This window comes from Mytilus californianus, unplaced genomic scaffold (assembly GCF_021869535.1).
Source record: "Mytilus californianus isolate M0D057914Y unplaced genomic scaffold, xbMytCali1.0.p SCAF_10, whole genome shotgun sequence".
Classification (NCBI taxonomy): Eukaryota; Metazoa; Mollusca; class Bivalvia; order Mytilida; family Mytilidae; genus Mytilus; species Mytilus californianus.
The window spans coordinates 76,161,427-76,181,016 of NW_026262582.1; the positions used below are offsets into that span (position 1 = coordinate 76,161,427).

Sequence of the window (19,590 nt, forward strand, 5' to 3'; positions counted from 1 at the left end):
TCAACAATAGTATGCATAGGTTCTACCAATCAAAATATACGAAATTGGCATTACTCAAGGGTATGCATAGGTTCAACCAATCAAAATGTATGAAATTGGCATTACTCATGGGTATGCATAGGTTCAACCAATCAAAATGTATGAAATTGGCATTACTCATGGGTATGCATAGGTTCAACCAATCAAAATGTATGGAATTGACATTACTCATGGGTATGCATAGGTTTAACCAATCAAAATGTATGAAATTGGTATTACTCATGTGTATGCATAGGTTCAACCAATCAAAATGTATGAAATTGGCATTACTCATGGTATGTAAAACAAATTCTAGAGATTATCTTTATAGCCATGAAGCAAAATAAAACTTCTTACACAATCAAGGCACTCTGTAGCTTCCAGTGACAAAACATGACTTTAGTTTCACACAAAAATATTCAAATCTGTCCTCAATGTGTGCATAAATGAATCCAGGGTTGATACTAACTAGTATCGATCTAAGCATTCTTTAATGGCAAAAGTTCCACACAAAGGAGACCTGAGAGAAAATAGTTTTTTCTTCGTTATTTGTATTTTTTAAAACCTTGTCAGTTTGTCATCGACTTAAAGAGTATGAATATCCTTTAGTATCTTCCGTTTCTATTTTATTATTTTAATTGTCACAAAGAGCATAAAGAAAGCAAATATGTGACCAATTTCGAATGTGATATAATATTTTTCACTTATTTGAAATAAAAAAAAGGGTAAGATAAGGACTGACTGGAAAACTTGTTGTTTATAGTGATTTAAAATCTGAACTAAGTGCATCGTCTCTGTATGTTTTCTAATAGACTATTTTCATATTACCGACTTTTGACACCGGACTTTGTAATTTGTCGACTGGTTACCTTGGACATCATGGTACCAAGTCAGGTAAGAGCAAGCTAAAGAAGTAAAACCAAGCTTTCAATCGGTACAATTTTTGGGGAAAATTACCTGGTTAATATTTTTTTTTCACTACAAAATCATCGGAAAACAGTAACCTTTCCCCTCAAACTACACCGATTATATGTTTGATTTTACTTATTTTGGTTGCTCTTACTTGACCGAGTACCATGATGTCCAAGGTGACCAGTCGACAAATTATATAATCCGGAGTCAAAAGTCGGTAATACGAAAATAGTCTATTGCATGTTTATTCCATTTGAACAGGAGTATTTTACAATAGGGAATTTATATCTATAGACATCTGCATCTAGCAACAACCTAAATATACAATGAATATCAATATTTTAATGGAAAAAGTTTGAATAATTTAAATATGAGACAACTATTGGCATTTAATATTGGAATACATAAAGCAGATAATTATAGAGATAATTACTATCGTAGATTCCATATAAGAATTACTCGGTAATTAAATTCGACCTTTAAAATTCCCGATAAGGTAAAAACATGTATGGGCTAAGGGTTCCTTTGTTAAAACTAAACGATGGGTAAGTCGGGATTTTTAGTCCCAATACGGAAAAAATGGTTTATTGACCGAGTCTGGTTCCGGTTAATCAAAAACAATTTAAAGAGTTTGTTGGCAGTTATTTCCTCTTACTGGACCGTCTTCTATGATCATACTTTACTTATCATTTTTGAGTTTTTACATCTTAAATATTTCTTAATCAATCTTTTTTACCTGCCAAAATCAAACCACATAAGGGTTTAATCTGTACTAGTCGAGAACCAGTTATCGTCCGAAATTCGAAGTTTTTGTCAAATATTATTTTACAGGAAGCTTTTGGGGAAATGTTCCTTTAACATACACAAGGTTAAACAAGTTAGGTTTAACACAATAGACTCTAATAGACTTTAATTGTTCTTATAAACAATGAAAAAAACGGATCACTACTGTGCCAATTTTTGGTCTGATGACCATTTACCTTCATTTTCTAATCTTGTCATTAAATGATGAAAGTTACATTTAATCGGGACATTAATTCATATTTTGCTCTCGTGTAGCAAGATGAGAAAAGTGTCCACCAATTAAACAAGACATACCCATTAATTTGTAAAATTTGGAAGGTCCTCTTCCTGTTCAGAATGTGAATTTGTTGTCACCTGAAACCAACGACTTACACTGTATTAAAAGGACGTTTGGACTTCAATTTGGAAGTTTATAAATCTTTTTAAATTCTGTTAAAAGAAAGTGAATAGCATAAAGTAAGGCTATAATTGGTACATGTATGTTTTAAAACGGAAAGTTTTCCAAAATTGAGGACGCCATAAAGCGATGACGTCATTTCCCGACATGCGTATCTTCCCAATTAACAGAAGTTATCCTGCAACGCCTTCGTTTTAGAATAAAATGGCAGGTGACGGCAACTGGTTCTCGACCAGTAGAGATCAATAATGGATAATAGAAAATATCCTTTATACATGTACATAACAGATTTTGTTTCTTTGTGTGACCTTCGTACATCGCCAATACAGCATTTTGAATAGTGTCAAGGCTAGGTTAAACTTTTGAAATATCAATTCTTATCAATACAATTTGATCCTTTTATTATTATGATAAAAAGCTCTTACACCCGATAGTATAGAAGTTTTATAATACAGGAAATTGGAAACTGATATTCTAACCGAGAGTACTAAATTAACTGTAATATTAAATCTAAGGGCATGTTAATTCATAATGTTGGCATATAGATTAGATTGGATCTATAGTTTCAGAATTAAAAACAAATAGGAAATCATCGTTAACTGGTTTAAATATATTTTGTCATGTGATATGTAGGTCTGTGGGGTCTCGTTAAAAATGCAATATCAATTTTTATAAATCTTTTGTCGTGAAAATATCTACCAACACGTTTCTTCTTCCAACACACATCACGCCTTATTCGGATCCCATTCACTTACACATAACAAAACTCTCTCCTGATTCTGTATCTCTCACTCTCCCATATACACACCGGCCTCTAACATACACATGATCATATTTTCACTTTATATGTCTAAGTTTTGTTAACAATTTCATACATCATTTGTTGAAAAGTTTTTTTTTGGGGAGGTGCTTCCCACTTTAAAGAAATAAAAAAAAGAGCAATAAAATGCAAATTTTTAAACTTACATAATCCGTCTCGAAACTTCACGACTGCCACAGAATGTTTATGACCTTTATAAACTCTCGTACAATCTCCAAACTCTGTTACCCATGCACGTGCCGTATGGTCTGCACTTCCCGTGTACATAATTTTATTTATGACCTGAAAAAGTACAATATACATTTACGTTTTAACATATGCCTCAAAATTACCTTTGAAAAGTTTAATGTGAGTCCAATAAACACTCTTATAAGTCGAAGAAAGACAGCACAAGGGATTATTGCGCATGGAAAACAAGTAAAACTGCGAGATAGGGCTCACTGATAATACCCCCGCTGCAACTGGATAATTTTAATAGTGTAAAAATATGTAAGTGTTCGGTAAACAGGAAGTTGTTGCGTGGTGAATCTGAAAACGCATCACACGCGCGTACGGTATATCAGACTTATATAAACCCTGAAACCAAATTTCAGAAATCCTAATGATGTAGTTCCTGAGAAAGATGCGACGAAAAATATTCATGGGACGGATGGACGGACTGACGGATGGACTGACGGATGGAAGGGTGGACGGACGGACGGACGGACGGACGGACGGACAGACAGACAGACAGAGGTAAAACAGTATACCCCACATTTTTTAAAGCGGGGATATAATCAACAGCGCCAACTAAACACTATACAAAAAAAAAGATTAATAGAGCAACATAAATTCAACCATGCAGTGGGTGCTGAAAAGGGTAGCAGTTTTCTCCACCAGATTAATCGAATACTTATTTCCAATAATGAAAGGTAAATCGAGACAATAAAAACGGAGACTTCGACATTTGTTGAGATGGGATTTATGGGAATTTGAAAGTGTTAATATCATACCGACAGCATATTCACAATGATGCAACCAATGTTAGAAAATTTTCAGACTAGTGTAAAGCTGTTTAGACATTATGCTTTTTAATTACTAGTATACATTGTATTTGTATTCAACACCTGATGTGCCAAATCCTAAAGATGCAGATGTATTTTATTATAACATTGTTACATTTTACGGAGCATTTTTTGTGTGGCAGAAACTACTCACCCTGCCAGTGTGAATTCGCAAAATGGGTGATGCATGAATGCAGGAGACGCTTAACCCGTCAACGACCCGGTCTCGCTGCTTTTTGGAATTCATGTAGTTCCCTTAATTTTGTGTTCGTTACCTTGATTGGTCTCTTTTTAATCGATTTACGAGATTTGAACATCGAGACACTACCGTCGCTTTATTTAATGACATGGCATTCCAGAATATGTGTGATTTAATTCATCCGAAACTGTCGATATTAATGATATTTGCCGTTGATACCTTCTCATCTAGCCACCTTTATATGGGGTCTATGAGGGGAATAATAGAATGGAAATGGCAAATTTTTTCTAGCAAATTTTGGGGGGGAAATAATTTAAAAAAAGAAAGATCGAAGATATCAAGATGATAGGTCCAGTAAAAAAAGGACAATTCCATGTCCAAAAATAAAAAAAAGGACAATTCCATGTCCAAAAATTAAAAAAAGGACAATTCCATGTCTAAAAATTAAAAAAAAGGACAATTCCATGTCCAAAAATAATAAAAAAGGACAATTCCATGTCCAAAAATAAAAAAAGGACAATTCCATGTCCAAAAATAAAAAAAAAGGACAATTCCATGTTCAAAAATAAAAAAAAGGAAAATTCCATGTCCAAAAATAAAAAAAGGAAAATTCCATGTCCAAAAATAAAAAAGATTGACAGTACAAAACAATAACAAAGCACTTATAGTAAAGTGAAGACTGAGCAACACGAACCCAACCAAACACTGGGGAACTCGTGTGCTCCAGAATGGTAAGCAGTTCCAGCTTTCAAACGGCATTATAAATATATAATCATAAAATACGTCTGACTTTTTTAGGATTATGTACGTTGGTGTTCAGTAAAAAACAAAATTTAAAAGTATAATGTCTAAACAGCTTGACACTAGTATTCAAATGCATGATCAAATGACAGGTAACAACTCTCTTAGAAGTCGCTGTATAAAAGAGATTTACGTAATATAAAATATTAACACAATAAATGTTTTATTTTATCAAACTGGTCAAGTTTAGATGAAATCATTTCTTATTTAAGAACATTTTTAATCATAGTGTTGACTTTATAAAACAAACAGCGGAGATGTTTAATAATGGTAGTGTTAAGAATGAAAGAAATAGCACTTTATTCTCAACCAATGTCCACTCATTTTACTAGCGTATAGATTTGAGAAACAGTGACCCATTTGTGCAGTTCTAATTTTTCGTACTAGCATATTTTTTTTAAATATGTTCTGATATAAAATACATGTTGATATCGTGATTCTATCCTGTATAATACCTTGACAAAAATCTCGTCTCAAGTTTACAGTGATAAAAAAATAATTTTAGACTATGTCGCGTCACGATTGATCAATGTGTATAGTAACGTGATAACTAATTACCAAAGAACTCCAAAACACTTACTACACCCAGGGGGGACGGTATCGAAGGAAATATTTACCCATACATAATGATTACAATCAATGATATTAACTATCCAGTTTATGTCTTCTCAAATTAAATTGGTGTATCGAATTTGATAACTAATAAATAAATGCTATTACATTCTATAGTGCTGAGTAAATATTGTATAACTAGTAAGTTCGTTTATTTAGTTATTCAATCGTTAAATACCTATGTACAACTACCGATGTGAAGGGGTCAATTATGATATAAAAACTATAGAAGGACAAACCAAGGCTTTTATGAGTAGGAAATCCTTAGACAAATCGTCTAAATGAGAGAGAGAGAGAGAGAGAGAGAGAGAGAGAGAGAGAGAGAGACGATAAAAAAAAACAATAGAACTTAGCACAGAAACACAAAGATAAACAAATTCAAACTGCTTAATTTGCTCTGAAAAGGTACGTATGTCCTTTTTTACAAGGTCAATGATGATAAACTCCAATTACAAATTGTTATATACTAGGAACCTTAAATAGGTACGAAATGAAAATTCTATAACTGAAACAAAATTACCGATTATAATGGTGAAAAATGAAATATCAAAAATACCGAACTCCAAATAAAATTCAAAACGGGAAGTCCCTTATCAAATGGCAAAATCAAAAGATCAAACACATCAAACGAATGGAAAACAACTGTCATATTCCTGACTTGGTATAGGCATTTCCTTATGTAGAAAATGGTTTTATAGCTAGCTTAACCTCTAACTTATATAACAGTCGCATAGAATTTCATTATATTGACAACAATGTCTGATTTAATCAGAATATTACGCATGAAATTTAAGTTCCATAATTCTTATACGTAAGAGGCAACAGTTGGGTTTTACGATATCAAAATATCACAAATTCAATAATAACTTACAAAACCAAAAAATAAAGTAAAACAAAAACATTGAGGGAAACATATGAAGTATAAAACGGTTGATAGAATAAGCGTCTTCCGTTATATATGACAGCATCACCCGCCATGCGAATCCACACTTATTCAAAATGTTACAATTAGGAATAGAACATAATCCTTACATTTACAGATAAGACCACTATTCGTGTGTCTAAAGACGCAAATAAGTTGAGACACAACCACATCGTATCAGTTAATCAACTTGGAATGCTGACCGTAACTTTTGTAGCGTCGATTTAAGTCGTTCGTCCGCATAACTCTGTTGGATTACAACCCTATTGATGAAGTTCGTATATTGTGACCATGCACGGACGTAACTATCAATGTTAACGCCATAAAACGCCTGATGCAAAATGGGAAGTTGACAATTGGAAAGCTGGAATCATCTCGTTTGTTATGTACTCTAGTTTGAAGTCGTCAATTTACAACAATATCAAGGAAAAGATCAATTCTGAAGCATATTCTGCTTAGTTCTCGTAGTATCCCTAATTTCAAATTCACCGCGATATATGAAATACACGCACTTACAGAAATGTGGTTTATTGAGTGGCAGGACATCATCAGTATATCTGAAAGGAGAATTAATTAACTGTGCAAGATACCTTTTCTTATTGTTTTCGGGAAAGGTTTTCTTTGAATTCTGCTTGATTTGAGTTAAAAACAAGTAAGCCAATAGGGGTGCACAATTATTTTCCAATGGCAGATAACCGATTATAATGTGATCTATGTTGAATCTTGTTAGGTGTGATATGGAAATTTCATTACTCTTATACATACTAGTAATCGATTAAAATTGTTATCTTTTAATTCGTAACCGTAAGCATCACATGTAAATTCAACAACTCTTTTATATTGACGTATATAAATATAATCTTTTTAGTACTTTAGGCATAATTAGTGTATTCCTTAGCTCTATTACATAACCGAACATAATGGTGATCTATTCGGAACCTTAGCCATAACATTTAAATTCTATCAACAAAAACATAACCGATTATTTTCGAACTATTCAGAACCATTGTTACAATATAAAAGAGAGAGAGAAGATAGCAATAGCTATTCGGAACCTTTGGTATAATATAAAGAGAGAGAGAAGGAGAAGATATCAAGGGGCTATTCCAATAAAGACAGAAAACGCAATGGCAAAAAAGAAAAACGACGAAAGAGAGGCGAAAGATACCAAAGGGACATTCAAACTCATCAGTCTAAAATAAACTGACAACACGATGACTAAAAAGAAAAAGACCAACAGACAAACAACGGTACACAAAACACAGCATACAAAACTAAAGACTGAGCAACACGAACCCACCATAAACTTAGGGTGATCTTAGGTGCTCCGTAAGGATGAGCAGATCCTGCTCCACATGTGGCACCCGTCGACAACAATAATAAAGGGACAACAATAATAAAAACATAACATAGAAAGTAAAAAAATGAGCAATCGATTATAATGGTGATCTATTCGGAACCTAAGGTATGACATAAAAATTCCATAGCTCATTCACATTACCGATTACAATGGTGATTGGTACCTGAGGCAAGATATGTGTACTCTAATACGTAACTGAATGATAAACATTAAAATGAATATACAACTAGTTCCTTTTAGTCTTTTTTTTAAGTTATTTTAGGAATTGTATCAAGACTTTTATGTATGAATACGTTCTCCTCCATCTTAGTAGATCAAGTTATATAGGTTTTGTATTTTCAAATATATGACCTCGACCGTTACTGGCAAAGTTGACTTTAGATGAATTTGGCTATTTATTTTAGGTATTTTTTTCATATAGCTCTTCAACGGTTTCGGTACTTATACATCCTCGGATTTCAAATGTTTGGCTTTGAGCGTTCCTGATGAAGGTAAATCCAGAAAAGCGCTTCGGACGCATGAAATTATTAAACGTGTTGTTTTCATTTTTTTTTTTTTTTTACTGAAGAGACATTCTATAACTGTCGAAATTCGCATCTGGTGCAATAGAATTGCTACCATTGTTTACTAAATGTTCAGCAACCAACCATCCATTAATTAAAAAAATCTATCAGTCTCTCTTCCCTCTCATATTTCATATACTCTGACATATACCGTGTCGAAACACCGTTCTTGCTCCTTCTGGAGTTCATACGATTCTCTCAAATGTTTGTTTTCATCTTGATTTGTAATTTCCTAATCGATGCACGAGATTTGAAAATCTGTAAACTACCGTTGCCTTAAGGTAGTACGAGATAACTCTATGAAAATCAGCTGAACGTTTTAAACATATTTCATTTTAAAGGAAATATAAAGCTCCTCAATGATTAAAATTAGTGTTTGTCAAACTGCTATATATCCAATGAAATTTTTCCGATAAATGTGTGTGGTTCAAGTTTTTTGAAATTTTTATATTTTTGTCAAAAGGTCAAAGCAAACATTTTATCAAACTTTTATGAATATTAAACTAGCAAAATTAATTTTAGTCAAGGTGTTTAGTACCACCTTAATAAACTAGTAATGTACACACTAAATTAACAGAATCTAACTGTATGACTTCGTCCATATTCAATGATGACAATTCAAATGCACTATGATATGTGATTAGCATATAACATATTTTTATTCTTTTATTACAAGGTTTTTATGGAAAAGAATTGAGATTATATGATAGCTAAAAGTATCATTACCATAAAAATTCTGTGTAAAGTCTAGATTTAGATTTTTGATGCTAAATAGAACTCATTACAATGTGGGAAATGATATTATATTACTGCATAAAAGACGTTCATGCATACAAATCATTACAAATTAATTATGTCGTTGTGAACCGTTCTGATATTATTAGATACATAGTGTGCTAGTGACCTAATACGATATATATGGGGTCAGTAAATTCAATATGGGGATTCGAGCGAAGTGACCTAATACGATATATATGGGGTCAGTTAATTCCACATGGGGTGAGAGCGAAGCTCGAATCCCCATATGGAATTTACTGACCCCATATATATCGTATTAGGTCACTATCACACTATGTAACAAATTTATCTTACCGACTATCTTAACAGGTGGTATATAGACTAGTAGTCTATCAAAGTGATCAAGTCTTCAATACCATTAGTATTAAGAACCCACTTCATTTGGTCTATACAAAAAATTGCCAACAATAACAACTTGACAGCTTTAAATGTGTTTTATGAATTTATTTCAATCGTTCATAATCAATTTCTTCGTCTGTTGAAACCTTTCAGTTTTTTCCTCAACACCGCGTTGTTTTTATAAAGGGACGTAACACCACTACTAACCGTGTATTGAAATAAGCCCATCCTACTAACCCCATATGAAATATACACGGTCTCCACGCGGTTGCTTTTAACCAATTATATTCCTAGAAATGTATAGGAGGTAAAATAAAGCTTATTGGCGGGACTTTTTTTTCTGGAATCCTGGATCTTTCTATAGTATTTCTATTTATAGCACTTTTTGCAGCATCGATAAACTACTATCGCCTTATTTTTTCCTACTGTACAGTAGTGCACAATAATAGGAGTTATTCCATATTAGTATTATTTTAGTAGGTTTCTCTATATGAATTGGATTTTAAATAAAAAAGCATATTCACCTAGAGAAAAGTGTTATTCACCGCGCTAAACGTCACGCGCTTTTACATGTAACGTTATGGTAAAATGTTTGATGTACAATTAGTTTGGGTAAATATTTGTCATTAAATACATTGTTTTCTCTTGGAATATGGAATAAAACAATTACTGTCTTTTGTTTCGGTAAATATGTGGTTTAATTGACTTTTGAAAAACTGATATTCACTTCGGCCGTCGGCCTCAGTGAATATCAGTTTTTCAAAAATCAATTAAACCGCATATTTACCTCATCAAAAGACAGTAATTGTATAATACACAAAAAATACAACAAACCACCAATAACTCACTTCTATTTAAAACAAACGTACAAAAATCATCAAGTAACGAACAACACATGGTCTACATATAGCCTGACTTGATATAGGTACAAACGTGGGTTGGTTAAACCAGTTTTACGTGCGACTAAAGCTCTGTTTGTCCCAAGAGTGATGTAACAACAAAAATATGTGTCCAAAGAACTCAGTTACCCGCTGCACCTATCATATTTGTATGTTAGGACAACCTTATAGTCGGGGTCAAAATCATAGTTAGGCATATAATTTTACATCATAAAGAACATGTGCATAGAGTAAACTACTTTAAGCAAAAAACTATAACCTGGAAAAGTACTGGTTTCACACTATTAGTTTTCCTTGATCAGTGAAACTGGGTTCAAAATCATAATTTGGTAACTAATTATAAAACGTTCAAATCAAAATGAGCATGTTTACTCATTTTCAAGTTGATTTGACCACAACACATCATGGTAAATAAAGGCAACAGTAGTTTACCGCTGTTCAATAGTCATAATTGGATTAAGCAAAAACAAATCCGGGTAACAAACTAAAACCGAGGGAAACACATCAACTATAAGAAGAAACCAACGGAACAACAGAATTACCCTAACTAAACACTTTAACATGTTATGGGACGTAAAAACAGTATGAATAACGGATAGACGGACAGACAAAAAATCATAATGCTCCTCTACTATTGTATTCGGAGCATAGAACACTGCAGTGCAGCTACAGGTTTTCTCTCTGAGGGAAACACATGAAGTTCTAGCAGAAAAGTAACCCCTATAAGGGAAACATGAGATCTTCTAGTAGAATATTAACCCCTGTAAGGGAAACATGTGATCTTCTAGCAGAATATTAACCCATCTAAGAGAAAGATGTGAACTTCTAGAAGAATACTAACCCCTCTAAGAGAAACATGTGAACTTCTAGAAGAATACTAACCCCTCTAAGAGAAACATGTAAACTTCTAGCAGAATATTAACCCTTCTAAAAGAAAGATATGAACTTCTAGAAGAATACTAACCCCTCTAAGAGAAACATGTGAACTTCTAGCAGAATATTAAACTTCTAAATGAAAGATATGAACTTCTAGAAGAATACTAACCCCTCTAAGAGAAACATGTGAACTTCTAGCAGAATATTAACCCATCTAAGAGAAAGATGTGAACTTCTAGAAGAATACTAACCCCTCTAAGAGAAACATGTGAACTTCTAGAAGAATACTAACCCCTCTAAGAGAAACATGTGAACTTCTAGCAGAATATTAACCCTTCTAAAAGAAAGATATGAACTTCTAGAAGAATACTAACCCCTCTAAGAGAAACATGTGAACTTCTAGCAGAATATTAACCCTTCTAAAAGAAAGATATGAACTTCTAGAAGAATACTAACCCCTCTAAGAGAAACATGTGAACTTCTAGCAGAATATTAACCCTTCTAAAAGAAAGATATGAACTTCTAGAAGAATACTAACCCCTCTAAGAGAAACATGTGAACTTCTAGCAGAATATTAACCCATCTAAGAGAAAGATATGAACTTCTAGAAGAATACTAACCCCTCTAAGAGAAACATGTGAACTTCTAGAAGAATACTAACCCCTCTAAGAGAAACATGTGAACTTCTAGCAGAATATTAACCCTTCTAAAAGAAAGATATGAACTTCTAGAAGAATACTAACCCCTCTAAGAGAAACATGTGAACTTCTAGCAGAATATTAACCCTTTATGTCTCTATTTTTCTAGTTCTCTCTACGGGAAACAAATGAACTTCTAGCAGAATATTAACCCTTTATGTCTCTATTTTTCTAGTTCTCTCTATGGGAAACAAATGAACTTCTAGCAGAATATTAACCCTTTATGTCGCTATTTTTCTAGTTCTCTCTACGGGAAACAAATGAACTTCTAGCAGAATATTAACCCTTTATGTCTCTATTTTTCTAGTTCTCTCTACGGGAAACAAATGAACTTCTAGCAGAATATTAACCCTTTATGTCTCTACTTTTCTAGTTCTCTCTACGGGAAACAAATGAACTTCTAGCAGAATATTAACCCTTTATGTCTCTATTTTTCTAGCTCTCTCTACGGGAAACAAATGAACTTCTAGCAGAATATTAACCCTTTATGTCTCTACTTTTCTAGCTCTCTCTACGGGAAACAAATGAACTTCTAGCAGAATATTAACCCTTTATGTCTCTATTTTTCTAGTTCTCTCTACGGGAAACAAATGAACTTCTAGCAGAATATTAACCCTTTATTTCTCTATTTTTCTAGTTCTCTCTACGGGAAACAAATGAACTTCTAGCAGAATATTACCCTTTAATTTCTTTAATGTTCTAAGTTCGTGTGTTTCCCTGAATTTATAAATCATATATGTATAGTCTTATCATTTTTGTTGTCTATATACACATGATACATAGAGTAATATTTAGAATTGCGAAAGTGAGGTCCACATTGGTCAATTGTATATACTTATGAAATATATATGATGTATGTTTATATATTTTCATGTTGTATAAATGTTTTTTGTGTTTTGCTTACACCATTTGGGTTTCCTCTATACAATCAAATTTAATTTTATTACATATGTTGAATCGTTGACTTTGATGTAACTTTTTATCATTTAAAATCTTACAGAAACCCTCATGACATGTGTGGAATTGTTTATAACTTCATTCCAGCTTATAAAAACAATTATATGAGGTATTGTTTATAACTTCGTTCTAGCTTGTAAAATCTATTATGTGAGGAATTGTTTATAATCTCATTCTAGTTTATGAAACAATTATGTGTGGAATTATTTATACTAGAAAAGATATAAAACAACGGAAATGACGTCAGCAAATTCAAAAGCTATTGTCTGAAAACCATAAACTGAATTCAAAATGATTATTTATTCATAAAACCACTGATCAATGGAAAAAACACCAACAGATTATCTGTTTGGCATCAATAATGTTTTGTCGCAGGTGAAATTGTATGTTTCTCTTTATAGAAGCTGACGTGTGAATCAATGAAAAGCTTGTTTGAGTCATTTAAATAATTATTAACCATAGCGCGAAAACAGGAAACAGACTGGTGTAGTAGTAATGGAGGTATTACGTTAACATTGGCTGATACACCATTAACACGTATGTCTTTCAAGGATCGACGCTACTTTACAGGAAATGACGTCATTGTTAAATTCAGGTTCGCCATTTTAAGGAGATAGTTAAAAACCTAAATCAAAAATGAACAATTTAGAATAAAAATACTTAAAAAGAATCATTGGAAAGCCTATATGTTCGAACTAGTAAAATGCCTCCTTATTTCGAAATAAGGGATTAACGCTTCAGACAGGATAATGATTCGGACTTAATGATACTGTTACAAAATTTTGTTAAGTTCACTTGATATGAAAATGCAAAAAATGTTCTGATACATTAACAGTTTAGAAACTAACACTTTTGCAATTGAAAAATTTTCCTTGATCATCAACAAATTGCAAACATTATACATGTTATATAGTAATAATGAAAAAGATATCGGTAATAAGTCAATATGACAGCAACCAAACGACACAAACAGACATGTACATGTGAACACGCTACCTTCGACATTAAACATACGTCTATATTATAGAGGGAAACACTAATATTTTAAATCAACAAGAAATGCTGAAATGTCTCGTCTGCTTTACTGAACATGATGGAATCAATATTTACAGTCTTTAGATCAAGGTTTAATACGAGCATCTCATTCATATAGACTTAACATTATCAATGATCCATGAAAAGTAGGTCAAAGTCTGATTAACCCTGCCAGACAGACATGTACACCTTACAATCATTCCATACACCAAAAATAGTTAAACTATTGCCTATAGTATCTGAAAAACAGACCTTACTACAAAAATTTAACATTGGCCTATGAAACATGAAAATGAAGTCAAGATCGGATTAACCACAGACCAATCCACAAAAAATAACATATACAAATTAAACATTTTCTCTGGAGGTTATTGACTGATGTGTAAACTAGGCCGCTGACTCACACATTTTGCATCTAAGTCCTTCGGATTTTTATTTAGTTTGTGAGTAAATCAACCCGAGTTTGCACATCGATAACCTCTGGAAAAAATATGTTTAATCTAATAAAAGGAACTAAATAAGCAGAAAAAATTGAATGGTCAGTGTGCTTGTTTGCGAGATATGAGCCATTTAAAATTTTGCTGGAAATAATTCTCTCTAGATTTTTCATACATTTAACATTGGCACCTTTTTTCTTTCAAAAACTATGAAAAAATAACAAGGATTTTATAAGATTTTAAAAAATGACATTTTAAACTATATGTAATCGTATTATGGAGAGAAAAGTAGGGGTTAGTGAGCAAAATTGTTTAATGGCACTACATGGATAAAACCAGACGATTCCGAATATCTAGCAAAAATTCAAAAACAAGAGGAGCGAACATCCTTAACAACTTTCTTATGTTTACCCTGTGAGTGTAACAAATACAGTGGAAATCGGTCCTATTAATATGTTGTTCGTGCTGGATTAAACATACATAATGTGTTTTAGATAACGTTATTGAACATGATGTTACAAGCAAGTGTCTAGAGAATTAACTGCTTCCCATACATGTAAATAATAAGATCGGGTGCACGAATATGATGTAATAAGCAAGTGTCTAGAGAATTAACTGCTTCCCATACATGTAAATACGAAGATCGGGTGCACGAATATGATGTAATAAGCAAGTGTCTAGAGAATTAACTGCTTCCCATACATGTAAATACGAAGATCAGGTGCACGAATATGATGTAATAAGCAAGTGTCTAGAGAATTAACTGCTTCCCATACATGTAAATACGAAGATCGGGTGCACGAATATGATGTAATAAGCAAGTGTCTAGAGAATTAACTGCTTCCCATACATGTAAATACGAAGATCGGGTGCACGAATATGATGTAATAAGCAAGTGTCTAGAGAATTAACTGCTTACCATACATGTAAATACGAAGATCGGGTGCACGAATATGATGTAATAAGCAAGTGTCTAGAGAATTAACTGCTTCCCATACATGTAAATACGAAGATCGGGTGCACGAATATGATGTAATAAGCAAGTGTCTAGAGAATTAACTGCTTACCATACATGTAAATACGAAGATCGGGTGCACGAATATGATGTAATAAGCAAGTGTCTAGAGAATTAACTGCTTCCCATACATGTAAATACGAAGATCGGGTGCACGAATATGATGTAATAAGCAAGTGTCTAGAGAATTAACTGCTTCCCATACATGTAAATAATAAGATCGGGTGCACGAATATGATGTAATAAGCAAGTGTCTAGAGAATTAACTGCTTCCCATACATGTAAATACGAAGATCGGGTGCACGAATATGATGTAATAAGCAAGTGTCTAGAGAATTAACTGCTTCCCATACATGTAAATAATAAGATCGGGTGCACGAATATGATGTAATAAGCAAGTGTCTAGAGAATTAACTGCTTCCCATACATGTAAATACGACGATCAGGTGCACGAATATGATGTAATAAGCAAGTGTCTAGAGAATTAACTGCTTCCCATACATGTAAATACGAAGATCGGGTGCACGAATATGATGTAATAAGCAAGTGTCTAGAGAATTAACTGCTTCCCATACATGTAAATAATAAGATCGGGTGCACGAATATGATGTAATAAGCAAGTGTCTAGAGAATTAACTGCTTCCCATACATGTAAATACGACGATCAGGTGCACGAATATGATGTAATAAGCAAGTGTCTAGAGAATTAACTGCTTCCCATACATGTAAATAATAAGATCGGGTGCACGAATATGATGTAATAAGCAAGTGTCTAGAGAATTAACTGCTTCCCATACATGTAAATACGACGATCAGGTGCACGAATATGATGTAATAAGCAAGTGTCTAGAGAATTAACTGCTTCCCATACATGTAAATAATAAGATCGGGTGCACGAATATGATGTAATAAGCAAGTGTCTAGAGAATTAACTGCTTCCCATACATGTAAATACGAAGATCGGGTGCACGAATATGATGTAATAAGCAAGTGTCTAGAGAATTAACTGCTTCCCATACATGTAAATACGAAGATCGGGTGCACGAGTATGATGTAATAAGCAAGTGTCTAGAGAATTAACTGCTTCCCATACATGTAAATACGAAGATCGGGTGCACGAATATGATGTAATAAGCAAGTGTCTAGAGAATTAACTGCTTCCCATACATGTAAATACGAAGATCAGGTGCACGAATATGATGTAATAAGCAAGTGTCTAGAGAATTAACTGCTTCCCATACATGTAAATACGACGATCAGGTGCACGAATATGATGTAATAAGCAAGTGTCTAGAGAATTAACTGCTTCCCATACATGTAAATAATAAGATCGGGTGCACGAATATGATGTAATAAGCAAGTGTCTAGAGAATTAACTGCTTCCCATACATGTAAATACGAAGATCAGGTGCACGAATATGATGTAATAAGCAAGTGTCTAGAGAATTAACTGCTTCCCATACATGTAAATACGAAGATCGGGTGCACGAATATAATGTAATAAGCAAGTGTCTAGAGAATTAACTGCTTCCCATACATGTAAATACGAAGATCGGGTGCACGAATATGATGTAATAAGCAAGTGTCTAGAGAATTAACTGCTTCCCATACATGTAAATACGAAGATCGAGTGCACGAATATGATGTAATAAGCAAGTGTCTAGAGAATTAACTGCTTCCCATACATGTAAATAATAAGATCAGGTGCACGAATATGATGTAATAAGCAAGTGTCTAGAGAATTAACTGCTTCCCATACATGTAAATACGACGATCAGGTGCACGAATATGATGTAATAAGCAAGTGTCTAGAGAATTAACTGCTTCCCATACATGTAAATAATAAGATCGGGTGCACGAATATGATGTAATAAGCAAGTGTCTAGAGAATTAACTGCTTCCCATATATGTAAATACGACGATCAGGTGCACGAATATGATGTAATAAGCAAGTGTCTAGAGAATTAACTGCTTCCCATACATGTAAATAATAAGATCGGGTGCACGAATATGATGTAATAAGCAAGTGTCTAGAGAATTAACTGCTTCCCATACATGTAAATACGAAGATCGGGTGCACGAATATGATGTAATAAGCAAGTGTCTAGAGAATTAACTGCTTCCCATACATGTAAATACGAAGATCGGGTGCACGAATATGATGTAATAAGCAAGTGTCTAGAGAATTAACTGCTTCCCATACATGTAAATACGAAGATCGGGTGCACGAATATGATGTAATAAGCAAGTGTCTAGAGAATTAACTGCTTCCCATACATGTAAATACGAAGATCGGGTGCACGAATATGATGTAATAAGCAAGTGTCTAGAGAATTAACTGCTTCCCATACATGTAAATAATAAGATCGGGTGCACGAATATGATGTAATAAGCAAGTGTCTAGAGAATTAACTGCTTCCCATACATGTAAATACGACGATCAGGTGCACGAATATGATGTAATAAGCAAGTGTCTAGAGAATTAACTGCTTCCCATACATGTAAATAATAAGATCGGGTGCACGAATATGATGTAATAAGCAAGTGTCTAGAGAATTAACTGCTTCCCATACATGTAAATACGACGATCAGGTGCACGAATATGATGTAATAAGCAAGTGTCTAGAGAATTAACTGCTTCCCATACATGTAAATAATAAGATCGGGTGCACGAATATGATGTAATAAGCAAGTGTCTAGAGAATTAACTGCTTCCCATACATGTAAATACGAAGATCGGGTGCACGAATATGATGTAATAAGCAAGTGTCTAGAGAATTAACTGCTTCCCATACATGTAAATACGAAGATCGGGTGCACGAATATGATGTAATAAGCAAGTGTCTAGAGAATTAACTGCTTCCCATACATGTAAATACGAAGATCGGGTGCACGAATATGATGTAATAAGCAAGTGTCTAGAGAATTAACTGCTTCCCATACATGTAAATACGAAGATCAGGTGCACGAATATGATGTAATAAGCAAGTGTCTAGAGAATTAACTGCTTCCCATACATGTAAATACGACGATCAGGTGCACGAATATGATGTAATAAGCAAGTGTCTAGAGAATTAACTGCTTCCCATACATGTAAATAATAAGATCGGGTGCACGAATATGATGTAATAAGCAAGTGTCTAGAGAATTAACTGCTTCCCATACATGTAAATACGAAGATCAGGTGCACGAATATGATGTAATAAGCAAGTGTCTAGAGAATTAACTGCTTCCCATACATGTAAATACGAAGATCGGGTGCACGAATATAATGTAATAAGCAAGTGTCTAGAGAATTAACTGCTTCCCATACATGTAAATACGAAGATCGGGTGCACGAATATGATGTAATAAGCAAGTGTCTAGAGAATTAACTGCTTCCCATACATGTAAATACGAAGATCGGGTGCACGAATATGATGTAATAAGCAAGTGTCTAGAGAATTAACTGCTTCCCATACATGTAAATAATAAGATCGGGTGCACGAATATGATGTAATAAGCAAGTGTCTAGAGAATTAACTGCTTCCCATACATGTAAATACGACGATCAGGTGCACGAATATGATGTAATAAGCAAGTGTCTAGAGAATTAACTGCTTCCCATACATGTAAATAATAAGATCGGGTGCACGAATATGATGTAATAAGCAAGTGTCTAGAGAATTAACTGCTTCCCATACATGTAAATACGACGATCAGGTGCACGAATATGATGTAATAAGCAAGTGTCTAGAGAATTAACTGCTTCCCATACATGTAAATAATAAGATCGGGTGCACGAATATGATGTAATAAGCAAGTGTCTAGAGAATTAACTGCTTCCCATACATGTAAATACGAAGATCGGGTGCACGAATATGATGTAATAAGCAAGTGTCTAGAGAATTAACTGCTTCCCATACATGTAAATACGAAGATCGGGTGCACGAATATGATGTAATAAGCAAGTGTCTAGAGAATTAACTGCTTCCCATACATGTAAATACGAAGATCGGGTGCACGAATATGATGTAATAAGCAAGTGTCTAGAGAATTAACTGCTTCCCATACATGTAAATACGACGATCAGGTGCACGAATATG

The 19,590-nt window shown here is 33.6% G+C and overlaps 1 protein-coding gene across 2 annotated transcripts in view; it reads right to left on the reverse strand.

Moving 5' to 3' along the window:
* Positions 1-19,590, reverse strand: part of LOC127718561 (WD repeat-containing protein 86-like) — a 40,609-nt gene that overhangs the window by 8,756 nt on the left and 12,263 nt on the right. For both annotated transcript variants that reach the window (XM_052224628.1, XM_052224627.1), the window contains exon 2: positions 3,098-3,233. In XM_052224628.1, the coding sequence (XP_052080588.1) occupies positions 3,098-3,233 (136 nt within the window). The remainder of the gene's footprint in view (positions 1-3,097; positions 3,234-19,590) is intronic.